This window comes from Lynx canadensis, chromosome A2 (assembly GCF_007474595.2).
Source record: "Lynx canadensis isolate LIC74 chromosome A2, mLynCan4.pri.v2, whole genome shotgun sequence".
In the NCBI taxonomy this organism is placed as follows: Eukaryota; Metazoa; Chordata; class Mammalia; order Carnivora; family Felidae; genus Lynx; species Lynx canadensis.
In genome coordinates this window covers 59,138,063-59,153,028 of record NC_044304.2, presented here as the reverse complement: position 1 = coordinate 59,153,028, position 14,966 = coordinate 59,138,063, and the positions used below count along the sequence as shown (strand labels likewise).

Sequence of the window (14,966 nt, the reverse complement as noted above, 5' to 3'; positions counted from 1 at the left end):
CCTGAACTGAATCATGCAAAACCATCAGAGAAATTCAGAATAGAGACACTACAAGGAAAGCAGTCTGAATTCATCAAGAATCAAAGTCATGAAAAACAAAACAAGCAGACAATTAAAGGCAGGGGGACGACGCCAGTCTAAAAGAGCTTTAAGGGTCAGAAGAGTTGAGTGTGCCACGGTAAGCAAACACGTGCACATGCGCACATGTGATGGACATCTGAGGAAATCTGAACAGTGTTTCATTTTTGTTGAATTTCTCAGATAGAATAAGAGAACTGTGGTTATGGAAGTAAATACCCTTGTTCTCAGAAGATGTGTGCCAAAGGTCACTGATGCCTGCCACTTACCTCAAAAAGCTCTGGAAAAACAAAGTACACGCATGTACACATACATATTCAGAAAAGGAGAGAGAGCCAAGATGGCAAAATGTTAATAATGGGGGGATCTGGAAGAAAGGGTAATATGGGTGATTGTTACTATTCTTCCTGTGGTTTAACATCTTTCTAAACAAAAAGATAGAGGGAATAAAGGTCTCAACAGTCCCCACCGCGTAGAGAAGGCCTTTCCAATTCGTTACTGTGGCACGAGATTTTTTTTTTTATAAATTTTTTTTTAATGTTTATTTTTGAGAGAGAGCTGGAGGGTGAGCGGGGGAGGGGCAGAGAGAGACAAAGAATCTGAAGCAACCTCCAGGCTCCAAGCTGTCAGCACAGAGCCCGATGCGGGGCTCAAACTCACAGACCGCGAGATCATGACCTGAGCCGAAGTCCGATGCTTAACCGAGCTACTCAGGCACTCCTGGAATGCTGTAGGTATTGTGGAAGGGACAGTTCCTCGTGTGGAACAGAACATTTAGCATTCCTCACCCCCACCCACACCCTTCCTCCGCCAACACTTGCACATGTCCAGAGTGCTCTCATGGAGTGGGGCACGACATCTCCAGTTGGGAACTCTAACAGACTGCTCACAGTCCTGGAGCAAACCAAGCCCTGCTGAGCTCTGTGCTTGCCTCTGCATTATCTACTTACCAGAACAGTCCTGTGCTTCCTCAGTTTTTAATTACTCATCCTGCAAAGCCAGTACCACATCTTTGATCGAATGCAATGAAAGGTGCAGGACATGGTAGGAATCATCTCCGTCACACTTGGCAGAGGCGAAACTGAGGCACAGAGACTTGAAACAACCTGACCAGGTTCACACACCAGCAGGCACTGAAGTCAGGGCCAGCAGCCATCCACCCGGGACACCTTTATCAGTCCTATCAGTCACAACTAACTGCCCCTTGTCTTACCTTACTCATAATCCCCCACCCGCCTGGGAAGCCCTTTGGCACTGGATCCATGCCAATCCTTCGTATATCACCCAGCATCTTGTACATCTTGCCATCTTGCACATGGCAGGCACTCAAACAGTATTTGTTGAAAATCATTAGTAAATACTAATTTATCTGTGAGGAACCCTTTACTTACAAAACAAGCACACAAGTGTTGATTCTTTTAATTGCAATTTTGATTTAGATATCATCTCAAAAACGACAGCAGGAAACTCACCTTTTCCAAACAGCCCCCAAAAAGTCTTCGAGCCAGCAGCTTGCCTGCCTGTATGGCAACGGGTGTGAGCTCAAGTTTACCCTCCAGAATATCCCCAACAGCGTACACGTAGGGCACATTGGTCTGTTCCACATCGTTTACTGGTATTTTGCCAGTCCTTGCAGATTTTGGGAAGGAAACAAAATACATTATGGCTCACTCCATACTGCTGCATGACTACCACTAACTCTTCCAAGAGAAAATGACTAAACACGTAAAGACCTGCCTCCAAGAACTGATGCACCTCAGGCATCAATGTCTGTAACACCAACGGCTAAAATCATAAGGGTTTCTGCAGCTCCAAAAAAGCCACCTTTTGGGTTGGTAAAACCACGCTCATTTTCTAGATGCCAAGGATATCTCCAGATTTCCCCCAAGTCCCACTTAGAGCTTTGAAGTTTTTCTCCTTGCTTGACCAACGACATAAAAATTCACTCTAAATCAAACAGTGGATGAATACATTTCCACAATTTATTTTTTAAGATCACTGTGTAATGTATCAGCTCTTTAAGACACACAATAAAGAATTACTGATTAATGAAAAAAACTGATACTAATAAAGAGCTGGACACTATCAACAATAGCCAAAATATGGAAAGAGCCCAAACGTCCATCGATGGATGAATGGATAAAGAAAATGTGGTGTATATATATTCAATGGAGTATTACCCGGCAAACAAAAAGAATTAAATCTTGCCATTTGTAACTACATGGATGGAACTAGAAGGTATTATGCTAAGTGAAATTAGTCAGAGAAAGACAAATATCATATGACTTCACTCAGATGAGGACTTTAAGATGAACATAAGGGAAGGGGAGCAAAAGTAATGTAAAAACGGAGAGCGGGACAAAACATCAGAGACTCTTAAATATGGAGAACAAACAGGGTTACCGGAGGGGTTGTGGGAGGGGGGATGGGCTAAATGGATAAGGGGCATTAAGCAATCTACTCCTGAAATCACTGTGGCACTAAATGCTAACTAACTTGGCTGTAAATTAAAAAAATAAATAAAATGGTAAACAAACAAATACTTGCACAATACTTACTGTGAAATAAACTTAAAGCATTAACACTTTGCATCTTAATAACTAAATGGGAATTTCCAAGAGGTGGTCTGTAGAAACATTTTGCTTTGTGCAGCCACAGTGCAATGATCCCATGTGTACTCACTTCTTGTTGATTTTGACACCAATCTTATCCAAGCCCATTTTCCTCGTACAAGAGTCACGACCAATTGCTAACAAAACCTATATTTAGAGCCAGATCAAAACCACAAATTGTCAATATCAGGAATGAGAGAGGTTTGGAACATCACTAGAGATCTTTCAGACATTAAAAGGATAGTAGAATGTTATGAACACGCTGTGCCAAAATCATTTCCTCAGTTTAGATGAAATAGATTCCTTGAAATACTGTTCAACCAACTCACACACATGCAAATCTAAATAACTCTACGTCATGTGCTAACTTATGTCCCCGCCCCCGCCCCCCACAAATTCACATGTTTTGTCTTAACCTCCAGTGCCTCAGAATGTAATGTGTTTGAAGACAGGGTGATTAAAGAATTAAGGCAAAATGAGGCCGTTGGGGGGGGGGGGCCCTAATCCAATATGACTGGTGTCCTTATAAAAACACGGGATTGGGAGACAGAAGACACAGACTATGGGGCAACCACCTGAGGACACAGGGAGAAGGTGCCATCTGCAGGCCACGGAGAGAGGCCTCAGAAGAAACCAAACCTGCTGACCCCTTGATCTGACTCACAGCCTCCAGAGATGTTAAGAAACTCAATTCCCCTTGCCATGTTATCTTATGGCAACCCTAGCAGACGAACACACCCTATACTCGTTAGAGAAACTGGATCCACCATTTGTAAACTTCCCATAAATTAACTCAAGACCCAAATGACTTCACTGGTAAGGTCTCTCAAAACTTCAGTAAAAAATAATACTAATATACAAACTTTTCCAAAAAAAAAAGAAGAGGGAACACTTCCTAACTCCTTTTTATGAGACCAGCATAAACGACTGATAAAGAAATCAAACAAGGATATTAAAATAAAATTATAAGCTGATACTCACGAACATAGATGCAGAATCCTAAAAAAAATGTCAGCAAATAAAATACAGTGATATAGAAAAAGGATAATTGATCATGACCAAGTGGAGTTTGTCCCCCAAAAGAAAATTTGGTTCAACATGCAAAAATCAATGTTATTAATCATATTAGCCAATTAATGGAGAAAATAATTTAATCATTAACCAATACATATGGGAAAGAAATTTGACAAAATTTAACACCCTTTGAGGATTTTAATTTAATTCTCAGAAGATTAAAAATAAAAGAAAACTTCCCCGACCTGAAAGAAGGCATTGGTAAAAAAATAAAATAAAATCTACAGCTTACATCCTAGCAATGATGAAAGACTGAATGCTTCACCTTGTAGCAAGATAAAGATGTTTACCCTCAGTTTCTATTCAATGTTGTCCTGCAGGACTTAGCAAGTGCAACAAGGCAAGAAAAAGAAAAAGCAAGTAGATTGAAAAGAAGAACAAAACTGGCTTTATATGTGGACATTAAGCCCAAGAATCTATAATAAGGCCAACGTGCAAAAATCACTTGCATTTGTATATGCTACCAACTAAATGCTATGAATTTAAAAATTTTAAATACCATTTTGTAAAAGCTTAAAAACTTGAAATCTTTAGGGATAAATTTAGCAAACTACATGAAAGACCTCTACAGCAAAATAATAAAATATTGCCAAGAGAAACTACAGAGTACGTAAATAAATGGAAAGACCTATGAAGTTCACGCACTGGAAAACTCAATACTGTTAAGATGGTCAGTTATTCCAAACTGATCTATATAATCAATATAATCCCAATCAAAGTCCCAGCAGGATTTTTTTCTGGTAGAAATAAACAAGCTGTTTTTAAAAGTGATACAGAACTGTAAAGGACCTAAACAAAGCTGGAGGACTTACTCTACCTGTTCTAAAATTTGTTATAAAGCTTCAATACTCAAAACAATGTGGTGAAAGCAGACAAATGATCAATGGGATGAAGGGTGCAGAAACAGATCCACAGTTAAATGGTCAGATGATTTCAATAAAGGCACCAGAGCAACTCAGGGGAAAAAGGGAAGTCTTCTCAACAAATGGTACTGGAAATCCATATGGAAGAAAAAGAACCCATATTCCCACTTCATACTATAAACAAAAATTCAAGGTGTATTACAGACTTGAACATAAAAGAGAAAACTACAAAGCTGCAAGAAGAAAATGTAGGAGAATCGTTTCATGACCTTTAGGGATTTCTGAGAGCACACAGAAGGCATTAACCATAAAGCAAAACACTGATGAACTGGACTCCATAAAAACTTTAAAACTACTGCTCATCAAAAGATACTGTAAAAAAATAAATAGGAAAGTCACAGACGGGAAGAAAATATTCATAATACATCTACCTGAAAACTGAGTGTATCCAAGATACATACAAAACTCCTTCAATTCAAGAATAAAAATTCAAGTAACAACAACAACAACAACAACAAAATGGACCAAAGACTTGGGGTGCCTGGGTGGTTCAGTCAGTTAGGCATCGACTTCAGCTCAGGTCATGATCTCACAGTTTGTGGGTTTGAGCCCCACGTCGGGCTCTGTGCCGACAGCTCAGAGCCTGGAGCCTGCTTCGGATTCTGTGTCTCCCTCTCTCTCAAACATAAACATTAAAAATTTTTTTTTAAAAAAATGGACCAAAGACTTGAGCAGATACTTCATAATGGAAAAAATATAAATGGCCCGTGGGCATATGAAAAGTTGCTCAACATCATTAGTCACCAAGAAGACGCAAATTAGAACCATGAGAGGACACCACCACACACGCACCAGAATGGCTAAAACGAAAAAGCCGGATAAGCCCGAACGTTGAGGACATGAGACAACCGAGACTCACACACATAGCTGGTGGAGATATAAAGTGATTCATTCATTTAGAAGCTGTTTGGCAGTTTCTCAAAAAGTTAAACATAGAAACTATCCCGTGGCTGATTAATTACACTCGTAGGTATTTACCCGTGAGATACGACGATATATGTCCACAAGAGCTTACACAAGAAATCTTCGCAGCAGTTTTACCCCAATACCCCAAACTGCAAGCAGCCTAGGTGTCCATCCACAGGAAAATGAACAAACTGGCACACCCGTAATTTTATATTCACATAATCATACAATGAGAAGAAACAACAACATGGATGAATACGAGGAGTACATACCGTATAGTCCCATTTCTGTGACATCTAGGCTAGGCAAAACTAGTCTACAGTGACAGAATCAGAACAGGGTTGTTTGGGTCAGGGAGTGGGAAGGGACACTGGAGAGCTCTCTAAACTCACACAAATAGTCTGTGACCTTCAAATGAGTATGGATTAGATGAACATGTGCATTTGTCAAAATTGACTGAACTGTACATCTAAGATATGGGCACTTCACCACATGTAAATTACACCTTATTACAAAGTAAACAATTTACAAATTTAGATACTGTGAATAACTTTATACCAATATATTCGATAACTCAGAGGAAATGAACTAATTCCTAGAAAAACAGAACTAATCTAAAGTAACTCAAGAAAAAAATATGGCACAAGAACAGATGCTCAGATCAATGGAACAGCATAGAGAACCCAGAAATGGACCCACAAACGTATGGCCAACTAATCTTTGACAAAGCAGGAAAGAATATCCAATGGAATAAAAACAGTCTCTTTAACAAGCAGTGCTGGGAAAACTGGACAGCAACATGCAGAAAAATGAACCTGGACCACTTTCTTACACCAGACACAAAACTAAACTCAAAATGGATGAAAGACCTAAACATAAGATAGGAAGCCATCAAAATCCTAGAGAAACAAGCAGGCAAAAATCTCTTCGATCTTGGCCACAGTAACTTCTTACTCAACAAGTGTCAGAAGGCAAGGAAACAAAAGCAAAAATGAACCACTGGGACCTCATCAAAATCAAAAGCTTCTGCACAGTGAAGGAAACAATCAGCAAAATGAGAAGGCCACCGACAGAATGGGAGAACATATTTGCAAATGACATATCAGATAAGGGGTCAGTATCCAAAATCTATAAAGAACTTATCCAACTCAACACCCAAAAAACAAGTAGTCCAGTAAAGAAATGAGCAAAAGACATGAATAGACACTTCTCCAAAGAAGACATCCAGACGGCCAACACATGAAAAAATGCTCAACTTCACTCATCATCAGGGAAATACAAATCAAAACCACAATGAGAGACCACCTCACTCCTGTCAGAATAGCTAACATTAACAACTCAGGCAACAACAGATGTTGGTGAGATGTGGAGAAAGAGAATCTCTTTTGCATTGTTGGCGGGAATGCAACCTGGTGCAGCCCCTCTGGAAAACAGTATGGAGGTTCCTCAAAAAACTAAAAATAGAACTACTCTACGACCCAGCAATGGCACTAGGTATTTATCCAAGGGATACAGGTGTGCTGTTTCGAAGGGACACATGCACCCCCATGTTTAGAGCAGCACTATCAACAATAGCCAAAGTATGGAAAGAGCCCAAATGTCTATTGATGGATGAATGGATAAAGAAGATGTGATATATATATACAATGAAGTATTACTCAGCAATCAAAAAGAATGAAATTTTGCCACTTGCAACTACATGGACGCAACTGGAGGGTATTATGCTAAGTGAAATTAGTCAGAGAAAGACAAATATCATATGACTTCACTCAGATGAGGACTTTAGGAGACAAAACAGATGAACATAAGGGAAGGGAAACAAAAATAATATAAAAACAGGGAATAGTACAAAACATAAGAGACTCATAAATATGGAGAAGAAACAGAGGGTTACAGGAGGGGTTGTGGGAGGGGGGATGGGCTAAATGGGTAAGGAGCACAAAGGAATCTACTCCTGAAATCATTGTTGCACTATATGCTAACTAATTTGGATGTAAAATTAAAAAATAAATAAATAAATAAATAAATAAAATTTAAAAATTTTTAAAAAAATAGAAGGCCGTAAAAGCTGTATGACTGTTAAAGAAATGGAATCACTGGTCAAATACATATATGTATAGAAAATTCTAGGCCTTGGGGTGCCTAGGTGGCTCAGTTGGTTAAGCGCCCAACTTCGGCTCAGGTCATGATCTCACAGTTCATGAGTTCGAACACCATATCGGGCTCTGTGCTGACAGCTCAGAGCCTGGAGCCTGCTTCGGATTCTGTGTCTCCCTCTCTCTGTCCTTCCCCAATTCACGCTCTCTTTCTCAAAAATAAATAAACATTAAAAAAATTTTTTACAGAAAATTCTAGGCCCAGGTGGTTACATCAGTGAATTCTATCAGACAAAGAACCAATTCTAATATTATAAAAATGCTTCCAGAGAATAGAGAAAGAGGTAATATACTCCAAACTGTTTTCATGAGCCAGAACAACCTTGCTACCCAAATCTGAAAAGCTCAATATATGAAAGGAAAAGTATAAGCCAATATGATTCATGAATATAAATGTAAAAATTCTAAATAACCAAATCTAACAATATACAAAAAGAACCATTACCAAGCTGGGTTTATACCAGGAATACAGAGTTGACTGAATGTTAGAAAACTGATGTAATTCAACACATAAACAGATTAAAGAAAAAAAGTTTTGATCCATAGCTACAAAAGAAAGTGTTACAACCAAACATCCACTCATGATTTTTAAAAAACAAAAAAGAAATAACCAAACAACCCTTGGCAAACAAGAAAAAGAAGTTCTTTCACTCAATTAATAATATCTAACAAAATCCTGCAGAAAACATTAGTCTTTAATGATGAAACACTGAAAACTTTCAATACTGAGAACAAGACAAGAATGCCACTTGTCATTTCTTGGAGGTCCTTGCTAGGGCACTTATGCAAAAAAAGAAATAAAAAGGAAAAGAGCAGATATAGGGGCGTCTAGGTGGCTCAGTCGATTAAACGTCCAACTTTGGCTCAGGTCATGATTTCACAGTTCCTGAGTTCGAGCCTCGTGTCGGGCTCTGTGCTGACAGCTAGGAGTCTGGAGCCCGCTTCAGATTCTGTGTCTCCCTCTATCTCGGCCCCTCCCCTGCTTTTGCTCACTCTCTCTCTCTCTGTCTCTCTCAAAAATAAACATTAAAAGTGTTTTTTAATTAAAAAAAAAAGAGCAGATATATTCATGGATCAGAGGACTGAATATTGAAAAAAAATTACTGATTGATTTATATATCTAATGCAACTCTAACAGAAATCCTAACTGGGGTTGATTTGTTTATTTTCTTACTTATTTTTTGACTTTGTTGATTCTCCCCATATTGTTTACATTTTTAGCTCAAAATAATCATGACTATATCAGTATATAAAACATAAACGTATCATTTAGGTTAAAACTCTAAACTATAGTATGTAAAAGAAATGTTGACATCCAAATATCATCAGTTTAAATTGGAACTGTTGGGGCGCCTGGGTGGCGCAGTCGGTTAAGCGTCCGACTTCAGCCAGGTCACGATCTCGCGGTCCGTGAGTTCGAGCCCCGCGTCAGGCTCTGGGCTGATGGCTCAGAGCCTGGAGCCTGTTTCCGATTCTGTGTCTCCCTCTCTCTCTGCCCCTCCCCCGTTCATGCTCTCTCTCTCTCTCCCCAAAAAAATAAACGTTGAAAAAAAAATTAAAAAAAATAAATAAATAAATTGGAACTGTTGCCACCCAATATAGTCCATGGACTATTCACACTGTTTGCAGATTTTATATTGTTTGTTTTTCAAAACAACAAGATCTTTATTGCTGTTTCTGATTGTAAGATATATTCAATTTTTACACTTGACCTTAGCCAAAAGGCCAAGAAGTGATGAGATATATATTGAATTTTTATTGAAACTATTCAAATGCCCAAATGTAGAAGATATCTAATGCCCCAGAAGTAAGTCAGGTATACCTGCTTCCAGATTTTGTTCTATGCATAATTACACCTACTTATATGTTTTCTTAGGGTATTTTTCATGCACAGTGAAAACTACCAAACGTCAACAGCTCAACTACCTTCTGTACTTATTATAATCTGAGAGAGAACCAAAAGAAAAAAAAGTTAAACTGGTAGAATTTTCCCATACACTTCACCTGTGCTAATTTATGAGCATGTTCACCCACTTAATGCTTATAAAATAAAAACTTACTGTATTATATACTCCTTCAATAGTTTCTGGCCCTTCGGTGGATTTAGCCACTACTTTCAGCTTTCCAGGTGACCCTTTCTCCAACTGTTTAACCTGGTAAGGATAAAACACATAATGATTCTGTGTAAACGTGACAGAAAATAAATGGGTCATAGGGTGCACACACGTGTGTGTATGTGTGTGTGCGTTTAGGTTTTTGGACCAGGTAAAGACAGAGAGAGAAAGGACTGTCACAAAATACAGTTTGGAGGTAAGACTACATTAATGGACTAGTTGGTGGTAACAAAAGGAGTGAGGGATGCTTTGTAGGTGCTGGCTTAATAAATCGCATAGACTATAGCGCCACTTACTGACTACCGAGATGGGCCCGAAAGATGAGCTGGGGAATACATTTAGGAAGAAAATCAAGAATTTCATTTTTGTCTTAATAAATTTGAAATGCTTATGAGGAATTCAAGCGGAGATATCCCACAGCCAAATGGATAAATGGGTGTGGAGTTCAGGAGAGAGGCCTGAGCAGGATATATAAATCTGAGAGCCATTATACCATCAAGACAATAAAGTACGGACCTAACGAGGACCGCCCAGGTAAAATGAGCAGAGAAGAGGGAGCAGGTGCTCTGACATTTACAGGTCAAGGAGATGTGGAACCCCAGGTTGTGGGACCAGAAAGGTCAAGAAAGGAGAATGTTTTGGGGGCCTGGGTGGCCCAGTCGGTTAAGCATCTGACTTTGGCTCAGGTCATGATCTCGTGGTTCGTGGGTTCGAGCCCTGTGTCAGGCTCTGTGCTGACAGCTCAGAGCCTGGAGCCTGCTTCAGATGCTGTGTCTCCCCTTCTCTCTGCTCCTCCCCAACTCATGCTTTCTCTGTCTCTCAAAAATGAATAAATGTTAAAAAAAAATTTAAAAAGAAAAAGGAGAATATTTCAAACAGAAGGCATGTCAATTTCACAAATGCTACCCAGAAGCCTATCACATAAGGACAGAGATGTGACCATTGGCTTTGACGGCATGGAGTGTGCCACAGACCCCAACACACAATTTCAAAGCAGTTAGCAAGGGTAGAAGCAGCTGAGAGTTGGCTGAACTGGAAAATGGAGGCAAGAAACCAGAAGTCTCCTTATAAACAGGAAAAGAAACATGGGGACCCAGCCAGAAGAGCAGAGAGGAGCAGGGAAGGCTCATTTGTTTAAAGAGCAGAGACACTGGTGGGAAACGCAGGGGGTGGCGGGGGGGACAGCTAACTGAAGATGGGGCATCCCTGGGAAAGTGAGAGAAGGTGAGAAAATATGCAAGGGCCTGAGAGGAACAAGGACACCTTCCTGTATGGGGGCGAGGATGGGGGGAGGACTGTGGGACACGTGGAGGTCAGTTCTGTAGACCAGGAGGTGGGAACACTAACTTTAAGGTGTCTTACTGAGTACAGACTAATTTATTTCATGAAATGAATTAAGGACCGGTAGAATAAAATAACTGAAGAGAGAGTAAAAAACTAAAAATAAAAGGAATTTCCAAATGCCTTTCAGACTTACCATCACAGGTATGAATTTTCTTAAGAACTTAACACCATGTTGTTCCATGTAGGAGCCCACTCTCTCTGCCATTTCTTGATCAAAGCCCCGAAGAAGGACTGAGCGCACCATAACCGTGACATCTAAGCCAAGGCCAGTAAGAACTCCTGCACATTCCAGAGCAACATAAGACGCGCCCACTACTAATGTTTTGCCAGGGCAATAAGGTAGAGAAAAAAGGTCGTCACTGAAAAATAAAAACAAGAGGAACGCCCAGGCAATAAAAATGAAACGAATTATAGGGGCACCTGGGTGGCTCAGTCGGTTGGGCGTCCGACTACAGCTTAGGTCGTGATCTCATGGTTCGTGGGTTCGAGCCTCGCGTCAGGCTCTGTGCTGACAGCTCGGAGCCTGGAGCCTGCTTCGGATTCTGTGTCTCCGTCTCTCTCTGCCCCTCCCCTACTTGCGCTCTGTCTCTCAAAAATAAATAAATCTAAAAAAAAACATTTTTTTAAATGAAACGAATTATTTAGGTTCCAATGTGTAGAGGTCTGGCTGCATTGCAGCGTGGTGTTTGAAGGAAGAAACATGAACAGAATCAGCCTTTTGGAGTTTATAATAGTGTCCACAGTAGTTCTTTCAAAATCAAGTTAGTGGATCACAAGTGAAGGTATTTTAAAAATGAAACAGAACAGAAAACATTAGACAACATTATACGTGATAAGAAACATGGTTTGAGTTTGAGTGTGTGTTTGTGTGTGTAAATCTGAACAGTACAACGAAAAATGCATTTCTTAATGTGCATCTGCTCAAAAAAGTTTGAAAGTCATTGTATCATAATGTGTTATACAATGTCCTCTTTATGACCATCCAGGGATAGTTACTGTGAAATCTCAGTATTAAGAACAGCCACGCTTCTCCTGATCCACTGGTTCATTATCATATAGACACTAAACCCTAAAGCTATTTGCATTCCCTTCCTTGCTTCGGCCTCCACGAAATTCCCAGACCTCGATGAGCAATCACCTAGAATCATACAGCCTGTATTTGTCCCACAGTTTGGACTTATTATTCACCTAGCATTATTTTCTCTTGGCTTCGTGATGTTAACCACTTAGCTTCTTGTGTTATACTTTTCATGTGTCATCAATTCAAATCTTCTGTGAAACGATATCAGAGACTAAACAAATTGGAAACATAAACGTAACGCAACTTCCAGTTACAACTGCCTATTTAATCTTACCTAGTAATGCAGTACTCTTTATCTCCTTGGATTCCTAAATACCGTGGCCTTTCGCCTGTTGCTATGACAAATTTTGCAGCCGTGTAGGAAGTTTCCTGTCCTTTTCTATTGGTTGCCTGGAAGAGAGGAAAGTAAATTTCACCTTTTTCCACACACACTATAGAGTATGAGACACTCTGGACAACCAGTTACGACCCTTACAGACCTTCCCATCCAACAGGAGCGGACGTGTAAAACTAATAATGCAGGGCGATGAACACCAACACAGAAAAGAGAAGTCTTTACAAAACATCAACCAGAAGAGCCCAGTGGAAGTAGGCTGCAAAGCCAGCCAAGGACGCTTCAAAGGTGGTGATATTTCAAGTGGAGACAAGAAAGTGAAATGATCTGGGAAGAATGGAAATCCACAGAGAGAACAGGACATATAAAAAGCCCACAGGCCTGAAAGCGGCTGGTGTCTGGGAAACAGCAAGTGGCCAGAAAGTGGCAGGAAAGGCGGGTTTGTGTCACGGCGAAGGGAAATAGATTAGTGCCAAATGTGAACACATTTATATGCCATTCTAAAGATTTTGGCTATGGGGGTGCCTGGGTGCCTCACTTGGTTGAGTGTCAGACTTCATCTCAGGTCATGATCTCACGGTTCGTGGGTTCCAGCCCTGCGTCGGGCTCTGTGCTAACAACTCAAAGCCTGGAGCCTGCTTCGGATTCCGTGTCTCCCCCTCTCTCCGCCCCTCCCCTGTTCGTGCCCTATCTCTCAAAAATGAATAGACATTAAATATATATATATTTAAAGATTTCGGCTTTGGGGAACCAGCGAAGGTTATTCATTGTTGGCATATTTTCAATTACATAATTCATAAATACATTTTCATCAAAAAAATTCAAAAACCAATGAAGGTGTTTAAACAAGAAGGTGGTTTAAATAGTGGGATGGAGGCCGGGCCGCCTGGAGACAGCCACCTGCTCAGGTGGGTCCGGAAAGAGACAGACAAGCGCAGGCTGTGGGGGTGGAGGGACAGAAACCTGAAATTAACTGAGCAGACACCGATTATCAGTAAATGAGGAAGCATGCAAGAGGCAGCTACGGTTGTGAACGACAGGCTTCTATTCAACCAAATGTGCTGGGCATGTCACAATCTGAGAAATGAAACTACCCGACCCATATTTCTGTTATGTTTCATGTGACTGATGGAATTCAAATTGGACAGCGTGTGGGTTCAAAAGGGGCGGCTTTGAGTGGACCGCCTCATACCTTTCCAGAGATAACGAAGGACTACAAAATAACCTCAGATCCCACCAAGAACACTGCACACTGGGCTATGAAAGCAGAGTTCAAAAGAAAACTAGGTGTTGAGGGTTATATGGTCTTTTATAACTCCAATTTAAAATTTTTGTGTTCATCAAAATGATCTCATTTTCCTTACGTGCCGATCTTACAATACGTAAACATTACAAAATTATAAAATATGCTCATTTTCGTGCTACTTTTATTAATGCTTTTATGAATAATATATTGGAGTCCTGGTTAAGGTTTCATTTTATTCTTACTTTTTTAATCATTATATTTTTACTGAAGTACCATTGACACACAATGTCACATTAGTTTCAGGTGTACAACACAGCAATTCCACAAGTCCATGGGTTACACTGTGCTCACCACCAGTGTCGCTGCCATCGGTCCCCATACAACACCACACTATTCTATTCTATTCTCCAGGCTGTACCTTTTATCCCTGTGACTTACTTATTCCATTTTTCCCATCCCCCCCCCACCCAAGGTTTCATTGTAAAAAAGAATTACGTTGCTAAAATTTTTAGTTTTGGTCTTTTAAACTTTGAACTACCTAGTCTAGACGTTTTCTTTTAAGATAGTAATAAAATCAAAAGGCAAATAATAACCTCAACTTAAGGGCTCTCTCGAAAGGCAATTCCTTCAATTCGGCAGGGCGTGTGGAATCAACGACACTGGGGAAGAAGCGAGTGCACTCAAGGCCGTGTGTGTGCATACATCAGCGACAGCCCTTAACATGCAACGTGGAGTTTTTAGATCAAGGCAAGTTCCAGCAACAGTAAAGAAAAGCAATGAACAAACAGTACCTTTATTCTATGATGTTCAACAAATTCTCCATAGGAATTGACATAGTCCACAGACTTTTCCCTCAAGGACAACCTGTGGCCCCAGTTTAGAGAGCTGATGTGGTTCTGAATTGCTTCTGTCATGGTCTCCCAGTTGTGTTTCACTGAAAATAAATAATCAGAGTGAAGGCATAAAATGGATTCTATTTTGATTTTTATTTATTTTTTCAATTTACATTCAAGTCAGTTAGCATATAGTGCACCAATGATTTCAGGAGTAGATTCCTTAATGCCCCTTCCCCAGTTAGCCCACCCCCCCTCCCACAAC

The 14,966-nt window shown here is 40.1% G+C and overlaps 1 protein-coding gene across 1 annotated transcript in view; it reads right to left on the bottom strand.

The window, feature by feature from the left end:
- Positions 1-14,966, bottom strand: part of TXNRD3 (thioredoxin reductase 3) — a gene marked incomplete at its 5' end in the record, with an annotated part of 68,049 nt that overhangs the window by 23,887 nt on the left and 29,196 nt on the right. The window contains 6 exons of the mRNA XM_030296415.1: positions 1,551-1,707; positions 2,761-2,837; positions 9,810-9,902; positions 11,341-11,566; positions 12,563-12,678; positions 14,660-14,802. Of these exons, the coding sequence (XP_030152275.1) occupies positions 1,551-1,707; positions 2,761-2,837; positions 9,810-9,902; positions 11,341-11,566; positions 12,563-12,678; positions 14,660-14,802 (812 nt within the window). The remainder of the gene's footprint in view (positions 1-1,550; positions 1,708-2,760; positions 2,838-9,809; positions 9,903-11,340; positions 11,567-12,562; positions 12,679-14,659; positions 14,803-14,966) is intronic.